General features: G+C 52.1%; 1 protein-coding gene across 1 annotated transcript in view; it reads right to left on the reverse strand.

The window, feature by feature from the left end:
- Positions 1-3001: 3001 nt before the first annotated feature.
- LOC144798231 (extracellular calcium-sensing receptor-like) overlaps positions 3002-18567 on the reverse strand; it is a 71314-nt gene continuing 55748 nt past the window's right edge. Inside the window, exon 6 of the mRNA XM_078668980.1 lies at positions 3002-3924. Within this exon, the coding sequence (XP_078525106.1) occupies positions 3002-3924 (923 nt within the window). The remainder of the gene's footprint in view (positions 3925-18567) is intronic.

An 18567-nucleotide genomic window follows, 5' to 3' on the forward strand; every position in this document is an offset into this window, starting at 1 on the left:
CAGCCAAGATCTTTACCGAACTGGTTCTAAGAGGTGCTTGCAACCTACTATGAACACAAAGGGGAAAAGTGGAAGATTGCCTTTTAACACCCACTATGGTGACTTTGAGTCCCTCGTGATGCCCTTCGGTCTTTGCAGTGCCTGTGCTGCTTTCCAACACTTCATGAATTATATATTCAGAGATCTTCCCTGGTATTTAGGGTTGTCTAACTGCATAATAACTTAATATACTCCAAACCACTAGACGAACACTGAAAGCAGGTTAGGTAGGTACTCACCAAACTCAGAAAGATCTTGTGTTATGCGAAGGTGGGAACATTTGTAATTGAGGTACCTCACATCATATTTCTAGGCTTTGCAGTATTAGGATATGACATCAGTATGGACCCTATAAAGTTAAAAGCAGTGTTGTGGTGGCCCTCTCAACAGCCAGTGGCATAAGTTCTGAGATTAATTTCGCTTTCTTATTTCTACAGGCAAATTTTTCTGAATGTTTTCATCTTCATGTAGGCCAAAGTTCAGTTGACCAGGAAAGGTAGGACATTTTTTTCTGAAGAGAAACTAGAGCAAGAGTTCACTCGACTCAAGAACGCTGTCACTTATGGTTCCATTCTAAGACACACTGGTGAGACTTCCTTTTATCGTTGAAACTGATGCCTCATCCTTTGCTGTAGGGGCAGTTCTTTTACCACATGCACCAGACACTAATAAACTACATCTGGTCACTTATTTTGCTTACACTCCGACAGATACTGAAAAAAAGTATACGATCTACAACTCCTAGCTATTGAATTAAGGAAGCCTTCTCTCACTGGAGACATCACCTAAAGGGTGCACATCACAAGATAACAGTGTAGACTGATTATATAACCCCATTATATCTAAGAATTATGAAGTACACAAATGTGAGAGATGCATGTGGGGTACACTTTATCTTTCAATTTGATTACCATATACCTATTGATCTGGAAACAGGCACAGAAAAGCTAGCACATTATTGATAAGGTAACAACCCTGTGGTGTTTCACTGCAGATAAGTAGGTGCAGCTTCCATATTCCAATCCCTCCACCTTCGAAGTGCACATCACTGGAATTCACCACCTCCTGAGATCGGAGTTTGGCATGGAGTCACCTCATAGTGCCACCAGCTTTCCACCAAGGAAAGCCAATCTCTAGGTCAACCCTCAGGGGGTTGCAAAGGTTTGTGCCCCACACCCTCAGGTATGTGCCTATGATGCAACACTAGTTATTGGTTTACTGACCCAAGACAGGTATAATACACCTTTGGGTTGCAGATCACCATGGAGGGATGAATCATCCCTACCATAGTGATGGGAGAGAGGTAAGGAACAGTGTCTGTCTTGTGGTAGACATAGTGTAAGTTGTGTATAATAGGGTGAAGCTGGTAGAGTGTGTTTATTTTCACCAGTGCTCTAGATGGCCACAGAGTGTCCTCAGTTCAGAGAGTTGTCGCCCTGCTGTGACAGAAGCATGTGTAAATAAATGCCTGGTGTACAGCACCCAGTTTGCTGGGCATGTTTTTGTTCTTGAGACAGCAGCACATTGTGTACAAGGGTTTCCTAGACCATAGTGACCAGGTGGAGACTCTAACCCATAGTATCTAGGTGGAGACCCAAGACCAGAACCAGGTGGCAAGCCAAGACAATGGTGACCAGTAGGAGACCCTTGACCACAGTGACCAAGTGGAGAACTTAGACCACATTGACCAGGCAGAGACTCTAGACCACAGTGAACAGGTGAGACCCTGGACCACATTCAACAGGTGAAGAACCAACACCAGTTTAACCAGGTGGAGACCCTGGACCACAGTAACCAGGTGGAGACCCAAGACCTTGGTAACCAGATGGAAACAAGATTACAAGTTGATTATCCTGGTCATGGTCACAAGGTGGCAATCCTAGACCACGGTGCCCAGGTGGAGACCCTAGACCACAGTGACTAGGTGAGACCCTGGACCACAGTAAACAGATGAGGACCCTACTCAAGTTTTACCAGGTGGAGACCCTAGGCCACAGTAACCAGGTGGAGACCTAGACCATGGTAACCAGATGGCGTCCATAGACCACAGTGACAGGTGGAGACCCAAGGCCACGATAACCTGATGGAAACAATGTGATGAGGTGGTGATCCTAGGTTATGGTCAAAAGGTGGCAATCTTAGACCATGGTAACCAGGTGGAGACCCTAGACCATGATGACCGGGTAGAGATCCTAGACCACGGTGTCTAGGTGGAAACAAGGTGACACAGTGGAGACCCTAGACCACGGTGACCAGGTGGAGACCCAAGACCACGGTGACCAGGTGGAGACCCCTGATTGTAGATGTTCGATACTCGTTAATTTCCCCTGAATTGACCGGCATGCTGCACAATAGTAAATATTGTCTTTAAAGATCTTTGACTCACAAATTAAAACATTATTCCCTAAAAAAGGGCTTTAGTTCCAGACCTTCCAACCAAACACTCCTGATTTACAGCATTTAGCAAAATGTTTCACTGGGAATGGTGTGTTTTTAATGAGACATGTTGGATGTGTTGTTGCTGTGTATTTCAAGGTGTCCACTGTGAACATTCTGAATTTGCTAAATTAATTCTAAAGAACTGCAAATTATGGAAAATGTAGGTAGCAGTATAAACCAAGAAATTAGGAGAATTAGATCTATGTTTTTCCAAAGTAACCTCATGTAACAGCCGAAACGTATATTCATATATTTTATTGAGAGCACTCAACTGTTCCTCTTTACTTAAGACTTAAGTGGAGTATCACAGATAAAATGGAACATGAAAGTGGGTTAATTAGCCGGCTATGTTGGAAGACGCATTGGGGAGTCGGTCATCATGCTCAACCAGTGTAGAGGCAAATTCAATACATAGAGAGCTGAGCAGTGCCAGATCTGAAGGGTTCAATGCCGAAGAGCGTTTTCAAGGAATCACAAGCTGATGATGGCCAAGAAGCAGGTGCACAATCGCCACAGCACTGACTCAATATCTTTTCTGTTTAACTTTTTCTCTTCGTCCCATTAAATGTTCCTTAGTGTTCATTTCTGGTCTTAGTAAAATTATGTAAATTTTGGGTAAAAAGATGCAGCTCAACATCCCAGCACTGGAAGCCAAGATGGCAAAGACCTCGACTGCCACCATATTCTTCCCCCTCGTGCTTAGGTAAGCTGGGATGAAGGAGAACCACACAGTCACAAACACCAGCATGCTGAAGGTGATCAACTTGGCCTCATTGAAACTGTCCGGCAGTGTCCGGGCCAGAAAAGCCACAATCAGGGTGACCGTGGCCAGAAACCCCATGTATCCAAGCATCAACCAGAAGGCCAACGTGGAGCCCTCATTACATTCACTGATGATTCGCCGGGCTGAGCTCCTGAAATTGAGTTCATGGAACGGTGGTGCAAGAATGAGCCAGGCAGCGCACAGCAAGAGCTGCAGAGAAGAACAGGCGATGGTGATACACAAGGGAACTTTCAATCCCGTCCAGTTCCTCAGCTTGCTACTTGGTCTTGTGGCACCAAATGCAAGCAAAACTGTGATAGTCTTTGCTAGAATGCAAGAAACACATAGAGTAAAGATAGTGCCAAATGCAGCCTGGCGCAGCAGACATGTCCACCAGAGGGGTTGTCCAATGAACATGTAAGGACATAGAAAGCAGAGTATGAGAGCGCAGAGAAGCAGGTAGCTCAGGGGTAAGTTGTTCGCCTTCACCACTGGGGTTTGGTTATAGCGGATGAAGATGAGGAAAACCAATAATGAAAAAAGGCAGTAGCAGATCGAGATGCCGGCCAAGACGGCTCCTAGTGGTTCATGATAAGAGAGATACTCAACAGGTTTCGACACACATCCGTCCTGTCTCTCATTCGGCATCTGGTCTTCTGGACACTTAAAGCATTCGATGGAGTCTTAAAGGAAGCAGAGAATTGATCAATAACAGTCAATAGTAGATGTTCTAAATACTAAATCCCCAACTAAGAAACGTATGTCAAAGTAAAGAATACCATAAAGAAACAAGAAAGGTATGGTGTATTGTTCTTTGAACATTATATTAACTGTAATAAAATGCACAATATTGAACTAAATAATGATGAAAACACCTATGGCTGTGCTAACCCTAAACTAACCTTACCCTTCATAGATAGTCTCTGAAGGGAACCGCCAATACTTCATTTTCAGGCTTTGACCTTAAGGCGAAAAGAGGTGAGATAAGCATGGCTTGTTCATAGAGGCTGATGAGGGGTAGAAAGATTTTTTGAGACAGCACTTGTACTCCTCACAACAAATAGAATGTCCAAGCAGTGGTATGCTTTTAGAAATTGAGATACATATTCTTTCATGTAAACTTGAAAAGGTTAGCAACTTGTGGGTGGTTGATAGCGCAAATAAATATCTAGAGTAATGGCGAGTGGATATTCATTAAGAAATCATGCAGAGCAGCAAGTTACCTTTCTAGGCTGCGCTGCGTGATAGGGAAAGGGCAGGAATGCATTGTATTTAACATTATATGGTGCATTTTTATCTTTGCCTGGTGCTGGAGCACAGAGGGCTGCCTAGTGCCAATGCAGGCACCCTTGTACCATGGCGTCAGGGTGCATGCATTGTAAGCAGGATTGTTTTTGTGCAGGAAGGAACAAATTCTTGCAAAAAAATAATCAGTTGAGGCATTCTTCTTCTTCTCTTTCTATGTGTGCTGCAAGATGCAGCCCACTTAGAAGGAGGAAGTAACGAGGAGAAATAAAGACATTTCTCCTCGTTACGCCTCACCAGGGGAGTTGTGGCATTTTGACGCAGTTCCAGGTCTACCAGTAATGGCAAATTAGGGAACGCGCCAAAAGGCAGGGGTGGATGCGTGGGAACAACCATGCTCTACCCATGAAACGCCTCCTTGGGGCAGAGTAACACAACGTAGACATTTGTGCTGCATTGCGTTGAGTTACTCTAGATTTATCAAGTCAAGCAAGGCCACACGAGGTGGCCCGGTGTGGCTATATAATTCTAGCTTAAGAATTAAGTCAGTCTTGCACCCAATTGCATGGTGCAAAGGCAATGCAAGTCTTTAATACATAAGTCCCTCTATGTCTTATACAATACACTTTAGCATCCTACAAGCCTTTGTGACAAGGATGCAGTTTCAATGCACAGATGGAGCTACAGACGAGAGCAGCAGCTCGTTTGAGAGAGTTTAAAACTTGGGGTTAAAATTATAAAAGACTTGTGTCACCCTTGCATCATGCAATAGGGCGCAAGGGTGATTCACCTTTTAAGTTAAGTTTTTTCTTGACTGGCCTTGTGTATCTCGGTAAATTAAGAGTGACATAAAGCAACACAAATTGCTGCCTTGTGTTACTCTGCCCCATGGAGGTGTTCGGTGGGTGTGGGTGTCCTACTCATCCACCTGTGCCTTTTGACACGTCCCTACTGGAACAAAGGATGGGTTTATCTGGTCCATACTGTAGAAAAGTGTAAATTCTATGTTAGCATAAGCAGCAGCCATTTTGACTGTTGCGTCCGTTTTGTTTTTGTCGTATTCATTTTGTTCTCTGTTGTTAGCCGTTTCACCCAGCCTGTGTCCCTAACCTTAGCTGACCGTTCTGACATGGTTAATCTGATGTATGTGCTGGAGGGCTGCAGCTGCACCTGGTCTCAGATGTTATCAATTGATTGCTTATTACTGCCATAAACATTTTTTACTCCCCCTTCTCATCTCCTGACCACCTGGTCACCCATCTGCCCTTGTTTGCCTTTAGCTATTTCTGTGCTTAACCTCTTGAATGCTCATGACAAGCTGAGCTTGTCATGAGCGACGGCGCTTCAGTGCTCATGACGAGCTGAGCTCGTCATGACCGCACCCGTTCCGTGGAACGCTCTCACGCTGGGCTGATTCCCCTGCTGTGCTGGACGTTCCATTGGAACGGGCGCGGTCATGATGAGCTCAGCTCGTCATGCGCACAGGAGCGCCGTCACTCATGACGAGCTGACCTCGTCATGAGCATGGGGGCACTGTATGCGCCCCCCGCCCCCCAGCACAGCGGGGGAATCCCCCCAGCTGCGAAGGGGTTAAGACAGGGGTTATTCCATGACCTCCTGCACCACTCCTTGCGACAGGTGTGTTATTCCATGACCTCCTGCACCCCTCCTTGCGACAGGTGTGTTATTCCATGACCTCCTGCACCCCTCCTTCTAACATGTGTGCTAGTCCAGGACCTCCTGCATCCATCTTTCTGACATGTTTGCTAGTCCATGATCTCCTGCACCCACCTAGTGACAGGTGTGTTATTCCATGACCTCCCGCACCTCTCCTTCTGACGGTGTGCCAGTTCATGACCTCCTGCTCCCCTCCTAGTGACGGGTGTGCTAGTACATGACCTCCCGTACCCCTCATTGTGACATGTGTGCTAGTCGATGACCTCCTGCAAACCTCCTTGTGATGGGTGTGCTAGTTAAGCATGAGCGCAAAATCCGCTCCGATCGCGGATTTTTCGGATTTTCAGTAAATCCGCGATCCGCGAACTCTCGCGAATTTACCGAGAATCCGCAATCCGCGATCGGAGCGGATTTTGCGGTCAAAAGTTCAAGCCCCATGTAAATAATTTACGATGGCGCCGGCAAGCTGCCAGCGCCATCCTCAAATCGTTACTTAATTAGCTTCGACAGGAAGCTCTAACAGATAAGATAAAGCAGGGGCTCGAGCGCCTGCTTTATTTTATCAGTTGGAGCTTCCTGTTGAAGCTAATTAAGTAACTTTTGCAGGATGGCGCTGGCAGCTTGCCGGCGCCATCGTAAATTATTTACATGGTGTCTTCTTCTTGAATAAATATGAAGGGCAGGGTTCATTCTGCCACGACGGTCCTGGCACAAAAAAAAAACCTCAACAGGAAACACTTGCAGATATCAATAACGCATGTGCCCTAGTTGAAGCTTAAATTCAGTGACTCATTCATCAGCCCAAAAATAATCGTGAGCGCCCCCGTCCGTTTGGCCCCGCCCACACACTCGAGGTGTGCACCGTCTTCCCGCCATTTACCCACTATGATGGCCATTTCACTCCAGGGACCCCTGCGCACTTCGGCGCGATTGCATAGTAACACACACTTGGTCGCTGGAACTAGTTGAAGTGCAAATGCAGTGACTCATTCATCAGCCCAAAAAAAATTGTGAGCGTTGGGAGGCTGGGCAGATGCGCCTTCTTCACAAATATACCATCGAAAATCCGCTGTGATGCTGGCCAGATGCATTGCATCTTTGACTTTCACGAGCGCAACCCCCGTGCTGTTCCTGTGACCAGGGGGCTTCTGTCTCTTAATCTGCTGCTCTGATCGATCTCTGCTGGTCCGTTTGGCCCCGCCCACACACTAGAGGAAGCCCCGCCCCCAAATCCGCAGATCCGTTAAATCCGCGGATTTTGCGGATCCACGATCCGTGAATCCGCAAATTCGTGAATCGTGGATCCGCAAAATCCGCCCATGCTTAGTGCTAGTCCATGACCTCCTGCACCTCTCCTTGTGATGGATGTGCTAGTCCATGACCTCCTGCACCTCTCCTTGTGATGGATGTGCTAGTCCATGACCTCCTGCACCCCTCCTTGTGATGGGTGAGTTATACCATGACCTCCTGCACCCCTCCTTGTGACAGGTGTGCTAGTCCATGACCTCCTGCACCCCTCCTTGTGACAGGTGTGTTATTCCATGACCTTATGCACCCCTCCTTGTGATGGATGCGCTAGTCTGTGACCTCCTTCACTACTCCTTGTGATGGGTGTGTTATTCCATGACCGCCTGCACCCCTCCTTGTGACAGGTGTGTTATTCTATAACATCCTGCCCCCCTCCTTCTGACATGTGTGCTAGTCCATGACCTCCTGCACCCCTCCTTGTGACAGGTGTGCAATTCCATGACCTCCTGCTCCCCTCCTTGTGATGGATGCGCTAGTCTGTGACCTCCTTCACTACTCCTTGTGATGGGTGTGTTATTCCATGACCGCCTGCACCCCTCCTAGTGACGGGTGTGCTAGTACATGACCTCCCGTACCCCTCATTGTAACATGTGTGCTGGTTCATGACCTCCTGCACCCCTCATTGTAACATGTTTGCTGGTTCATGACCTCCTGCACCCCTCCTTGTGACATGTGTGCTAGTCGATTACCTGCTGCACCCCTCCTTGTGATGGGTGTGCTTGTCCATGACCTCCTGCAACCCTCCTTGTGATGGGTGTGCTAGTCCATGACCTCCTGCACCTCTCCTTGTGACAGGTGTTATACCATGACCTCTTACACCCCTCCTTGTGATGGGTGAGTTATACCATGACCCCCTGCACCCCTCCTTGTGACGGGTGTGCTAGTCCATGACCTTCTGCTCCCCTCCTTGTGACAGGCATGCTAGTCCATGACCTCCTGCACCCCTCCTTGTGAAGGGTGTGTTATTCCATGACCTTATGCACCCCTCCTTCTGACATGTGTGCTAGTCCATGACCTCCTTCACCCCTTCCTGTGACAGGTGTGCTAGTCCATGACCTCCTGCACCCCTCCTTGTGACAGGTGTGCAATTCCATGACCTCCTGCTCCCCTCCTTGTGATGGATGCGCTAGTCTGTGACCTCCTTCACTACTCCTTGTGATGGGTGTGTTATTCCATGACCTCCTGCAACCCTCCTTGTGACAGGTGTGCTAGTCCATAATCTCCTGCACCCCTCCTTGTGAGAGGTGTGCTAGTCCATGACCTCCTGCACCCCTCCTTGCGATGGGTGTGCTCGTCCATGACCTCCTGCACCCCTCCTTGTGACGGGGGTGTTATTCCATGACCTCCTGCACCCCTCCTTGTGACAGGTGTGTTATTCCATGACCTCCTGCACTCCTCCATGTGACAGGTGTGTTATTCCATGACCTCCTGCACCCCTCCACATGACAGGTGTGTTGTTCCATGACCTCCTGCACTCCTCCATGTGACAGGTGTGTTATTCCATGACCTCCTGCACCCCACCATGTGACAGGTGTGTTATTCCATGACCTCCTTGTTGGAAATGGGATCCCCGGCTGACCAGGGCTTTCGCCAAAGTCAGTCAGAGACCACCACTCCCAAGTCAGGGCAAGGGAGTTACACGCCAAGATAACCCCTGCTCACCCTCTAGGTAACGTGGCGCGAGCAGCAAGGCTAAACTTGGAGGCGATGTAAGTTAAGTATTTGCGCACGCACCCCAGCAACAACATCCAGGACCCACCACAAAGGAAACTCCACACAAGGTTATATAAAAATAGCCTTTGTATTACACCAAAACACATCGGATAAAACACACACTTTACAATGTGCCAGAGGCACGGGCAGAATTTACAAGGGATTATTTTACAAGACAGGGCCACCTGGACCACTGTCAGGAATAGCACTTTCTGAACGTAGAATACAATACTTGTAGGCCTAGAACTTAGAACATAGAGCCTATCGGACAGTACCTTCCGTCCTGGTTGCGTGGGATAATGCGAGTGACCTCCTTAGTAAACTTGAGCGGGCGGCCCAGCGAAGCGGCACGACTCAGGGGAGAGTGGTGCGGCTCGAGGCTTGAGCGGGCGGCCGGCAAGGTACAAGCGTTTCTCTGGGGCGACCAATGTGTGCGGCTCAGAAGAGGAGGAGGAGGCAGGATGCGGGCGGCCCAGCGAAGCGGCGCGGCTCAGGGGAGAGCGGCACGGCTCGAGGCTTGGACGGGCTGCCGTGCACGAGCTGCCGAGGGGAACGAGCGAGGCACACTTCAGCGAGGCTCCAGGGGCCCAGGGAGATCAGACAAGTCCCAGCAATTTGTCAGGGAAGGCACAATATAGTCCACTGGTCCCGGGACTCTGGTCAGGGGGCGAGCTCAGTACCACGCCCTTGGAATATCACTTAGACCATAACAGACAATCACTGTAGCACAATATAAAAATAGAGCATACAACCAGTAACTACTGGTAACCAGGACCTCACTAGCACCACCTGTACTAGCAAGCACATAACACATGATGCAATGCATAACATTCATTCAGAGGTGTAAGGAAGGAACACATGACGCATCAACACACGTTCAGCGGTGTAAGGAACAAGGCACATGATGCATCAACAACACATTCAGAGGTGCAGAACACAGGGTGCGCAAAACATACTACACATTGTACATTTCCTAACACCCAAAAGCAAAAGGACATAGGTCATAACAGCATCTAAACCTCAGTTAGCGCATAAATCACCTTTAGCGCAGAACTCACAAAGTCCAGGTTGCGCCACTTGCGCCAGAACCTAAACGAAGCAGCTCCCACAAAGTGCTGGGCAGCTGATGCAGGAGAGTTAGAGCAACGTTGGAGCCTCGTGGGCCCAGGAACCACCACTGTGGCACTGCTGAGCCTCTCTGGGCTCTAGAACAAGAACAAATGCGGGCAATGAGCCTCTCTGGGCTCTGAGCACGAACAGGTGCCCTGAGCCTCTCTCAGGCTCTTCAGCAGGAATGAGCAACCGAGCCTCTCGGGGCTCACAAAGCAAAAGGTGGCCTGGAGCCTCGCTGGGCTCACAGACACATGTGGGCACGTTGGAGTCCCTCCTCTGTGGACTCAACATGGCCAGAAATGGGCAAGAGCCTCTCAGGGCTCGGAAGAATAGGCGGAGTGGGTGGAGTCCCTCTCGGGGGACTCGGCATACGGTGAGGCCCCACGGGCCTCTGAGCACAACAGGGCTCGCTCTGGAAGGGAGGGGCGGGCACCGGCAATGTGCCCCGACGCCCCTCCTCCCCTGGAAGGCACTCACCGGGTCTGTTGGCGGTGCTCGGCGGCGGTAGCGCTTTGCGGGGCTCTCTCACCACACGAGAGCCCCGCCTTCCCCATGCGCTCGGCCGCTCTTCACCCGGTCCCCCATCTTGGGACCGGGACACGAACAGGAGCCTTCGTAGCTCCTTGGCAATTTAGTATCCGGTGCTCCCTCCTGGTCACGGGAGCCCCGCAACGCTCGCACCACTGGCTGCTTCCGTCTCGCTCCCCGGCAGGGGCGGGACGGGGAATCTCCTCGGGCCGGCAGCCAATCACGGCGCGGCCCGGGAACAGCGTCACTAGGGAATCCCGGGCCGGCAGCCAATCACGGCGCGGCCCCGGGAAGGCATCATCAGGAGGCTCGGCCGGCTGGACCAATCCCAGCGCGGCCGGGTGGGGATGCCGGCGGCTATCTTTCTCCGGGTCTGGGGCCGCGGCGGTGAACACGGGGCCATGCCGGGTGGGCACCGGCTCGAATAAACAGCGCTTCTCAAGCGCTGTGGGCATAAAAAACGCTCTCAAGCGCTAGGGGTCAAGGGACAGCGCTCCCAGCGCTATCAGCAGGATAAAAGCGCTCCCAAGCGCTAGGAAAGAAATACAGCGCTTCCAGCGCTATGAGCAGAATAAAGCGCTCCCAAGCGCTAGGAAGGAAAGTAGCAAGGTCCATCAGAGTCCAGGACCTCAGGTGGAGCACAGCAGCTCCTAGCAGGGAAAGGCCATCAGAAATCCAGGAGCAGGGCAGGGCCCAGGGAGGCAAGCCAACCCTGGGCCCAAGCAGCAACAGCCCCTGGTAGATTCAAGTTGGGAACAAGAACATTTTTCAAGAGGTTACAGCCTCTTTTTATACAGAGCAACCCTTTGTCTAAGGGTGCAGGGTGGGGGAGAAACCAGTCGCAGCTGGTTCTGGAGCACTCTTGATGGCCCAACCACCCATTTCATTCACTGGGGAGGCTAGGGTCGTTAGACACACCACAGGGGGGCGGAGCCAGCATTGTGTGGGGAAAACCCAGCCCATCCAGGACACAGGTACACTCCTCCCACACATCACTCATGCTAATCTCACACTCACCACCGGGCAGACCCATCCAGACTTCCTGGAGCCAGGCATGCCAGCCAGCTCCAGCCAATCACGCTCCAGCACCCTCTCTGCACACACACATCAATGTCCAGAAGTAGCACTTCCCTTCTAGACACATACATGCCGCATACACCATCTCGTAGCATTCACTCTCACGAGTTCACACATACTAAACTCGAGCCTGCACTCCCCACGCATCAGGAACTACCAGGGACCCATACATTCCCCATGCATTCCTATGGGAGGGCAGGCCTATCTCACACACGCACTCCAAGTGCGCACGCACTTTACACTGCACCACAGTGTCAAAGTGCGCAAAGACTAGAAATCACTATAATTTAAGGCAAAAAGTCCAGGGGTGAACCTGCCAGAAGGCCCAAGTCCAACACATCCCCCTTCCAGCCAAAACGCAGGGTAGGCCAATCACTACCGTGATGGACTTCCCTGCTTGGGGCGATAGAACACGGACGCGGGCCTGCACTGCAGGGACACCCTCCGGTTCTACGCCACGTTGATCCATAAGACAAGCACATACTAAAAAAAACAACAACAAAAAACAGGCCCAACTAGGCTACCCCACTGGTACTCCTTAGTTGTCCACGGCTAGGACCAGGCCCTAGGCCACCCAGATACCACTGGTCCCTGCCAATCCACAGAGTGGGGGGTTGTAACCCCTGGCCTACACTAGCCACTCTCCACTCCCTTTCTCAGTGTAGTTCCAAACTACCACTAATCCTTCAACCTAGGGTCCGCACCCTCAGGCTGACCAGAGGTCACGGGCAAGAATGCCCCACCCTACCTCTACTTCTGAAGCACCCTCCAGAACATCACTCTCCCACCAGTTTAGGACCTTACTTCCTCAGCAGCAGTGACCACGGTCAGACCACCACCAGAACGGTATAGCGAGGCGTTGCACGTTGCGGTGCCCTCCAGTTGCGGTGCAGCCTATGGCTCGTTGACAGCGTCGAGATGGCGTCGGTGAGCGCAAAGGCGGCATTGCCCGAGGGGGACGTTGCTCAGGACACCAGGGTGGTCATGACGGAGTCACAGCTCCCTTAACTGGTTTACCACCTGGGATTCAAATTCACCGGATGCACAGGGGTCAGACTTCCTCTGACCCCCTTCCAGAGTTCTGCACCCTCCCACTGTAGAACAGGGTCCCTCCACTTAAGGTAGGCCCCACCTGCTCTCAGGGTAGTACCACAACACTCAGCCAAGAACCCTAAAGATCCCCGCTAGGCCTGTACCACCCCTTCTGGGAAACACAGGGTCTCTTCACTTAAGATGAACCCCACCTGTGTTCACAGGGGTACCCCTAGAAGACAAACCGGCCAGGACACTGGCTACAGTCGCCCTGCCGTCCAGGACAGGCAACACCTGAACCTGGCTCCCTAACCTAGGGACGCTACCCTTTGGTTAGATGCCTGGCGCACCAGGACTTCTACAAGTTGAAAACAAAAATTTAAGACTTTCTCTCCTCCTTCAGCAGCAAGGCAACCACTGCAGGTCAATACCCCATACAGCTTACCCGGTTCCTTCTCTTCAGGCAGTAGTTCCCTCTTGTAACTGCACTGCAGGGACACCCTCCGGTTCTACGCCACGTTGATCCATAAGACAAGCACATACTAAAAAAAACAACAACAAAAAACAGGCCCAACTAGGCTACCCCAGTGGTACTCCTTAGTTGTCCACGGCTAGGACCAGGCCCTAGGCCACCCAGATACCACTGGTCCCTGCCAATCCACAGAGTGGGGGGTTGTAACCCCTGGCCTACACTAGCCACTCTCCACTCCCTTTCTCAGTGTAGTTCCAAACTACCACTAATCCTTCAACCTAGGGTCCGCACCCTCAGGCTGACCAGAGGTCACGGGCAAGAATGCCCCACCCTACCTCTACTTCTGAAGCACCCTCCAGAACATCACTCTCCCACCAGTTTAGGACCTTACTTCCTCAGCAGCAGTGACCACGGTCAGACCACCACCAGAACGGTATAGCGAGGCGTTGCACGTTGCGGTGCCCTCCAGTTGCGGTGCAGCCTATGGCTCGTTGACAGCGTCGAGATGGCGTCGGTGAGCGCAAAGGCGGCATTGCCCGAGGGGGACGTTGCTCAGGACACCAGGGTGGTCATGACGGAGTCACAGCTCCCTTAACTGGTTTACCACCTGGGATTCAAATTCACCGGATGCACAGGGGTCAGACTTCCTCTGACCCCCTTCCAGAGTTCTGCACCCTCCCACTGTAGAACAGGGTCCCTCCACTTAAGGTAGGCCCCACCTGCTCTCAGGGTAGTACCACAACACTCAGCCAAGAACCCTAAAGATCCCCGCTAGGCCTGTACCACCCCTTCTGGGAAACACAGGGTCTCTTCACTTAAGATGAACCCCACCTGTGTTCACAGGGGTACCCCTAGAAGACAAACCGGCCAGGACACTGGCTACAGTCGCCCTGCCGTCCAGGACAGGCAACACCTGAACCTGGCTCCCTAACCTAGGGACGCTACCCTTTGGTTAGATGCCTGGCGCACCAGGACTTCTACAAGTTGAAAACAAAAATTTAAGACTTTCTCTCCTCCTTCAGCAGCAAGGCAACCACTGCAGGTCAATACCCCATACAGCTTACCCGGTTCCTTCTCTTCAGGCAGTAGTTCCCTCTTGTAACTTCAGGACACTACATACAGTTGCCCTTACGTCCAGATCCGGAAACACCGGCTACTGGCTCCCCAACCGAGGGACGTACCCCTTAGGTCAGATGCCTGGCGCACCAGGACTTCCTTGAGGGTGACACATAACTAATGTGTCGTGTACAAGTCTGCCTGACACTCAGGACAGAAGGTGCATCACCATGGTCACTCACTGGCGACACAACCCTTCTGGCTGGCCCCTGACCCACTGGCTCTTCCACTGGGGAACCTATCCCCCTCGCACCCCTCCATCTGGACTTCTGAACCCTCCCAACTGGAGCGGTACTGCCAGACACCAGAACTACTGGAACCCTGGTTACAGAGGTTCCACGTTCTCCAGACACTCTGGAAGATCCTCCTCAAATGACCTATTGGTACAGCCTAGGTCCCCGACCGGATGTTCCCTTCAGAAACATTCCAGGACCTGACACTGGGTTTCGGGCACCTGGAGACATGCAGTCCCACCCACTCCTTCTCCGCTTGAGACAGGACGTGAGCCCCTACACCGAGACCTAGCTGGGCTACACTGAACGTCTTCCACCACGCTGGGCTGGAAGACACCTCAGACACTCCTTTTGGAATCACTCCATCCCCTATGCCTCTCTCCTCCCAGAACATTACCAACTCCAAAATTCTGTCTCCAAACAGACCACGGAAATCAAAAAGCAGGCTCCACTGTCTGCAGACGTTCTTGGGAAAAGTTCAACACACAGGACTTAGGTATCTGAACAAAACAAGCATTCAGCAAGCTCCCCATCCAGAGAACTCACAAACACGTCCAGTGCCACACACCATTCATCCACACACACCCCTCCCCAGACTGGTAGGGCAGTTTCTACCACCCCTGACTTCTCAACCTGACCACACTTGACACGGGTACCATTACTCCAGGGCAGGGACGGGGGACACATGCACTGGACACACTTATGCTGCCACCACTGGATCCCACCCTTCTGGTGAATCCAGAAAACACACTGCACTTAGGGGGATGATCTACCCTCCCGAGCTAGGGACACCTAACTCAAAGTGCACAAGAAACACATTTCCACAGAAATGACATTTTCAGCAAACTTAAACAATAATCCCCAAAATGTTTTTATCTAAAATGCAGAGTTTTGTGGTGCAGCCAGCTGCTACTGTGGTACAACGCAAACACAAATCCTTATCCTCACCGCTTGCCACCAATGTTGGAAATGGGATCCCCGGCTGGCCAGGGCTTTCGCCAAAGTCAGTCAGAGACCACCACTCCCAAGTCAGGGCAAGGGAGTTACACGCCAAGATAACCCCTGCTCACCCTCTAGGTAACATGGCGCGAGCAGCAAGGCTAAACTTGGAGGCGATGTAAGTTAAGTATTTGCGCACGCACCCCAGCAACAACATCCAGGACCCACCACAAAGGAAACTCCACACAAGGTTATATAAAAATAGCCTTTGTATTACACCAAAATACATTCGATAAAACACACACTTTACAATGTGCCAGAGGCACGGGCAGAATTTACAAGGGATTATTTTACAAGACAGGGCCACCTGGACCACTGTCAGGAATAGCACTTTCTTAACGTAGAATACAATACTTGTAGGCCTAGAACTTAGAACATAGAGCCTATCGGACAGTACCTTCCGTCCTGGATGCGTGGGATAATGCGAGTGACCTCCTTAGTAAACTTAAGCGGGCGGCCCAGCGAAGCGGCACGACTCAGGGGAGAGTGGTGCGACTCGAGGCTTGAGCGGGCGGCCGGCAAGGTACAAGCGTTTCTCTGGGGCGACCAATGTGTGCGGCTCAGAAGAGGAGGGGGAGGCAGGATGCGGGCGGCCCAGCGAAGCGGCGCGGCTCAGGGGAGAGCGGCACGGCTCGAGGCTTGGACGGGCTGCCGTGCACGAGCTGCCGAGGGGAACGAGCGAGGCACACTTCAGCGAGGCCCCAGGGGCCCAGGGAGATCAGACAAGTCCCAGCAATTTGTCAGGGAAGGCACAATAGAGTCCACTGGTCCCGGGACTCTGGTCAGGGGGCGAGCTCAGTACCACGCCCTTGGAATATCACTTAGACCATAACAGACAATCACTGTAGCACAATATAAAAATAGAGCATACAACCAGTAACTACTGGTAACCAGGACCTCACTAGCACCACCTGTACTAGCAAGCACATAACACATGATGCAATGCATAACATTCTTTCAGAGGTGTAAGGAAGGAACACATGACGCATCAACACACGTTCAGCGGTGTAAGGAACAAGGCACATGATGCATCAACAACACATTCAGAGGTGCAGAACACAGGGTGCGCAAAACATACTACACATTGTACATTTCCTAACACCCAAAAGCAAAAGGACATAGGTCATAACAGCATCTAAACCTCAGTTAGCGCATAAATCACCTTTAGCGCAAAACTCTCAAAGTCCAGGTTGCGCCACTTGCGCCAGAACCTAAACGAAGCAGCTGCCCACAAAGTGCTGGGCAGCTGATGCAGGAGAGTTAGAGCAACGTTGGAGCCTCGTGGGCCCAGGAACCACCACTGTGGCACTGCTGAGCCTCTCTGGGCTCTAGAACAAGAACAAATGCGGGCAATGAGCCTCTCTGGGCTCTGAGCACGAACTGGTGCCCTGAGCCTCTCTCAGGCTCTTCAGCAGGAATGAGCAACCGAGCCTCTCGGGGCTCGCAAAGCAAAAGGTGGCCTGGAGCCTCGCTGGGCTCACAGACACATGTGGGCACGTTGGAGTCCCTCCTCTGTGGACTCGACATGGCCAGAAATGGGCAAGAGCCTCTCAGGGCTCGGAAGAATAGGTGGAGTGGGCGGAGTCCCTCTCGGGGGACTCGGCATACGGTGAGGCCCCACGGGCCTCTGAGCACAACAGGGCTCGCTCTGGAGGGGAGGGGCGGGCACCGGCAATGTGCCCTGACGCCCCTCCTCCCCTGGAAGGCACTCACCGGGTCTGTTGGCGGTGCTCGGCGGCGGTAGCGCTTTGCGGGGCTCTCTCACCACACGAGAGCCCCGCCTTCCCCATGCGCTCGGCCGCTCTTCACCCGGTCCCCCATCTCGGGACCGGGACACGAACAGGAGCCTTCGTAGCTCCTTGGCAATTTAGTATCCGGGGCTCCCTCCTGGTCACGGGAGCCCCGCAACGCTCGCACCACTGGCTGCTTCCGTCTCGCTCCCCGGCAGGGGCGGGACGGGGAATCTCCTCGGGCCGGCAGCCAATCACGGCGCGGCCCGGGAACAGCGTCACTAGGGAATCCCGGGCCGGCAGCCAATCACGGCGCGGCCCCGGGAAGGCATCATCAGGAGGCTCGGCCGGCTGGACCAATCCCAGCGTGGCCGGGTGGGGATGCCGGCGGCTATCTTTCTCCGGGTCTGGGGCCGCGGCGGTGATCACGGGGCCATGCCGGGTGGGCACCGGCTCGAATAAACAGCGCTTCTCAAGCGCTGTGGGCATAAAAAACGCTCTCAAGGACTAGGGGTCAAGGGACAGCGCTCCCTGCGCTATCAGCAGGATAAAAGCGCTCCCAAGCGCTAGGAAAGAAATACAGCGCTTCCAGCGCTATGAGCAGAATAAAGCGCTCCCAAGCGCTAGGAAGGAAAGTAGCAAGGTCCATCAGAGTCCAGGACCTCAGGTGGAGCACAGCAGCTCCTAGTAGGGAAAGGCCATCAGAAATCCAGGAGCAGGGCAGGGCCCAGGGAGGCAAGCCAACCCTGGGCCCAAGCAGCAACAGCCCCTGGTAGATTAAAGTTGGGAACAAGAACATTTTTCAAGAGGTTACAGCCTCTTTTTATACAGAGCAAACCTTTGTCTAAGGGTGCAGGGTGGGGGAGAAACCAGTCGCAGCTGGTTCTGGAGCACTCTTGATGGCCCAACCACCCATTTCATTCACTGGGGAGGCTAGGGTCGTTAGACACACCACAGGGGGGCGGAGCCAGCATTGTGTGGGGAAAACCCAGCCCATCCAGGACACAGGTACACTCCTCCCACACATCACTCATGCTAAGCTCACACTCACCACCGGGCAGACCCATCCAGACTTCCTGGAGC

The sequence above is a fragment of the Lissotriton helveticus genome, chromosome 12, assembly GCF_964261635.1.
Source record: "Lissotriton helveticus chromosome 12, aLisHel1.1, whole genome shotgun sequence".
NCBI lineage: Eukaryota > Metazoa > Chordata > Amphibia > Caudata > Salamandridae > Lissotriton > Lissotriton helveticus.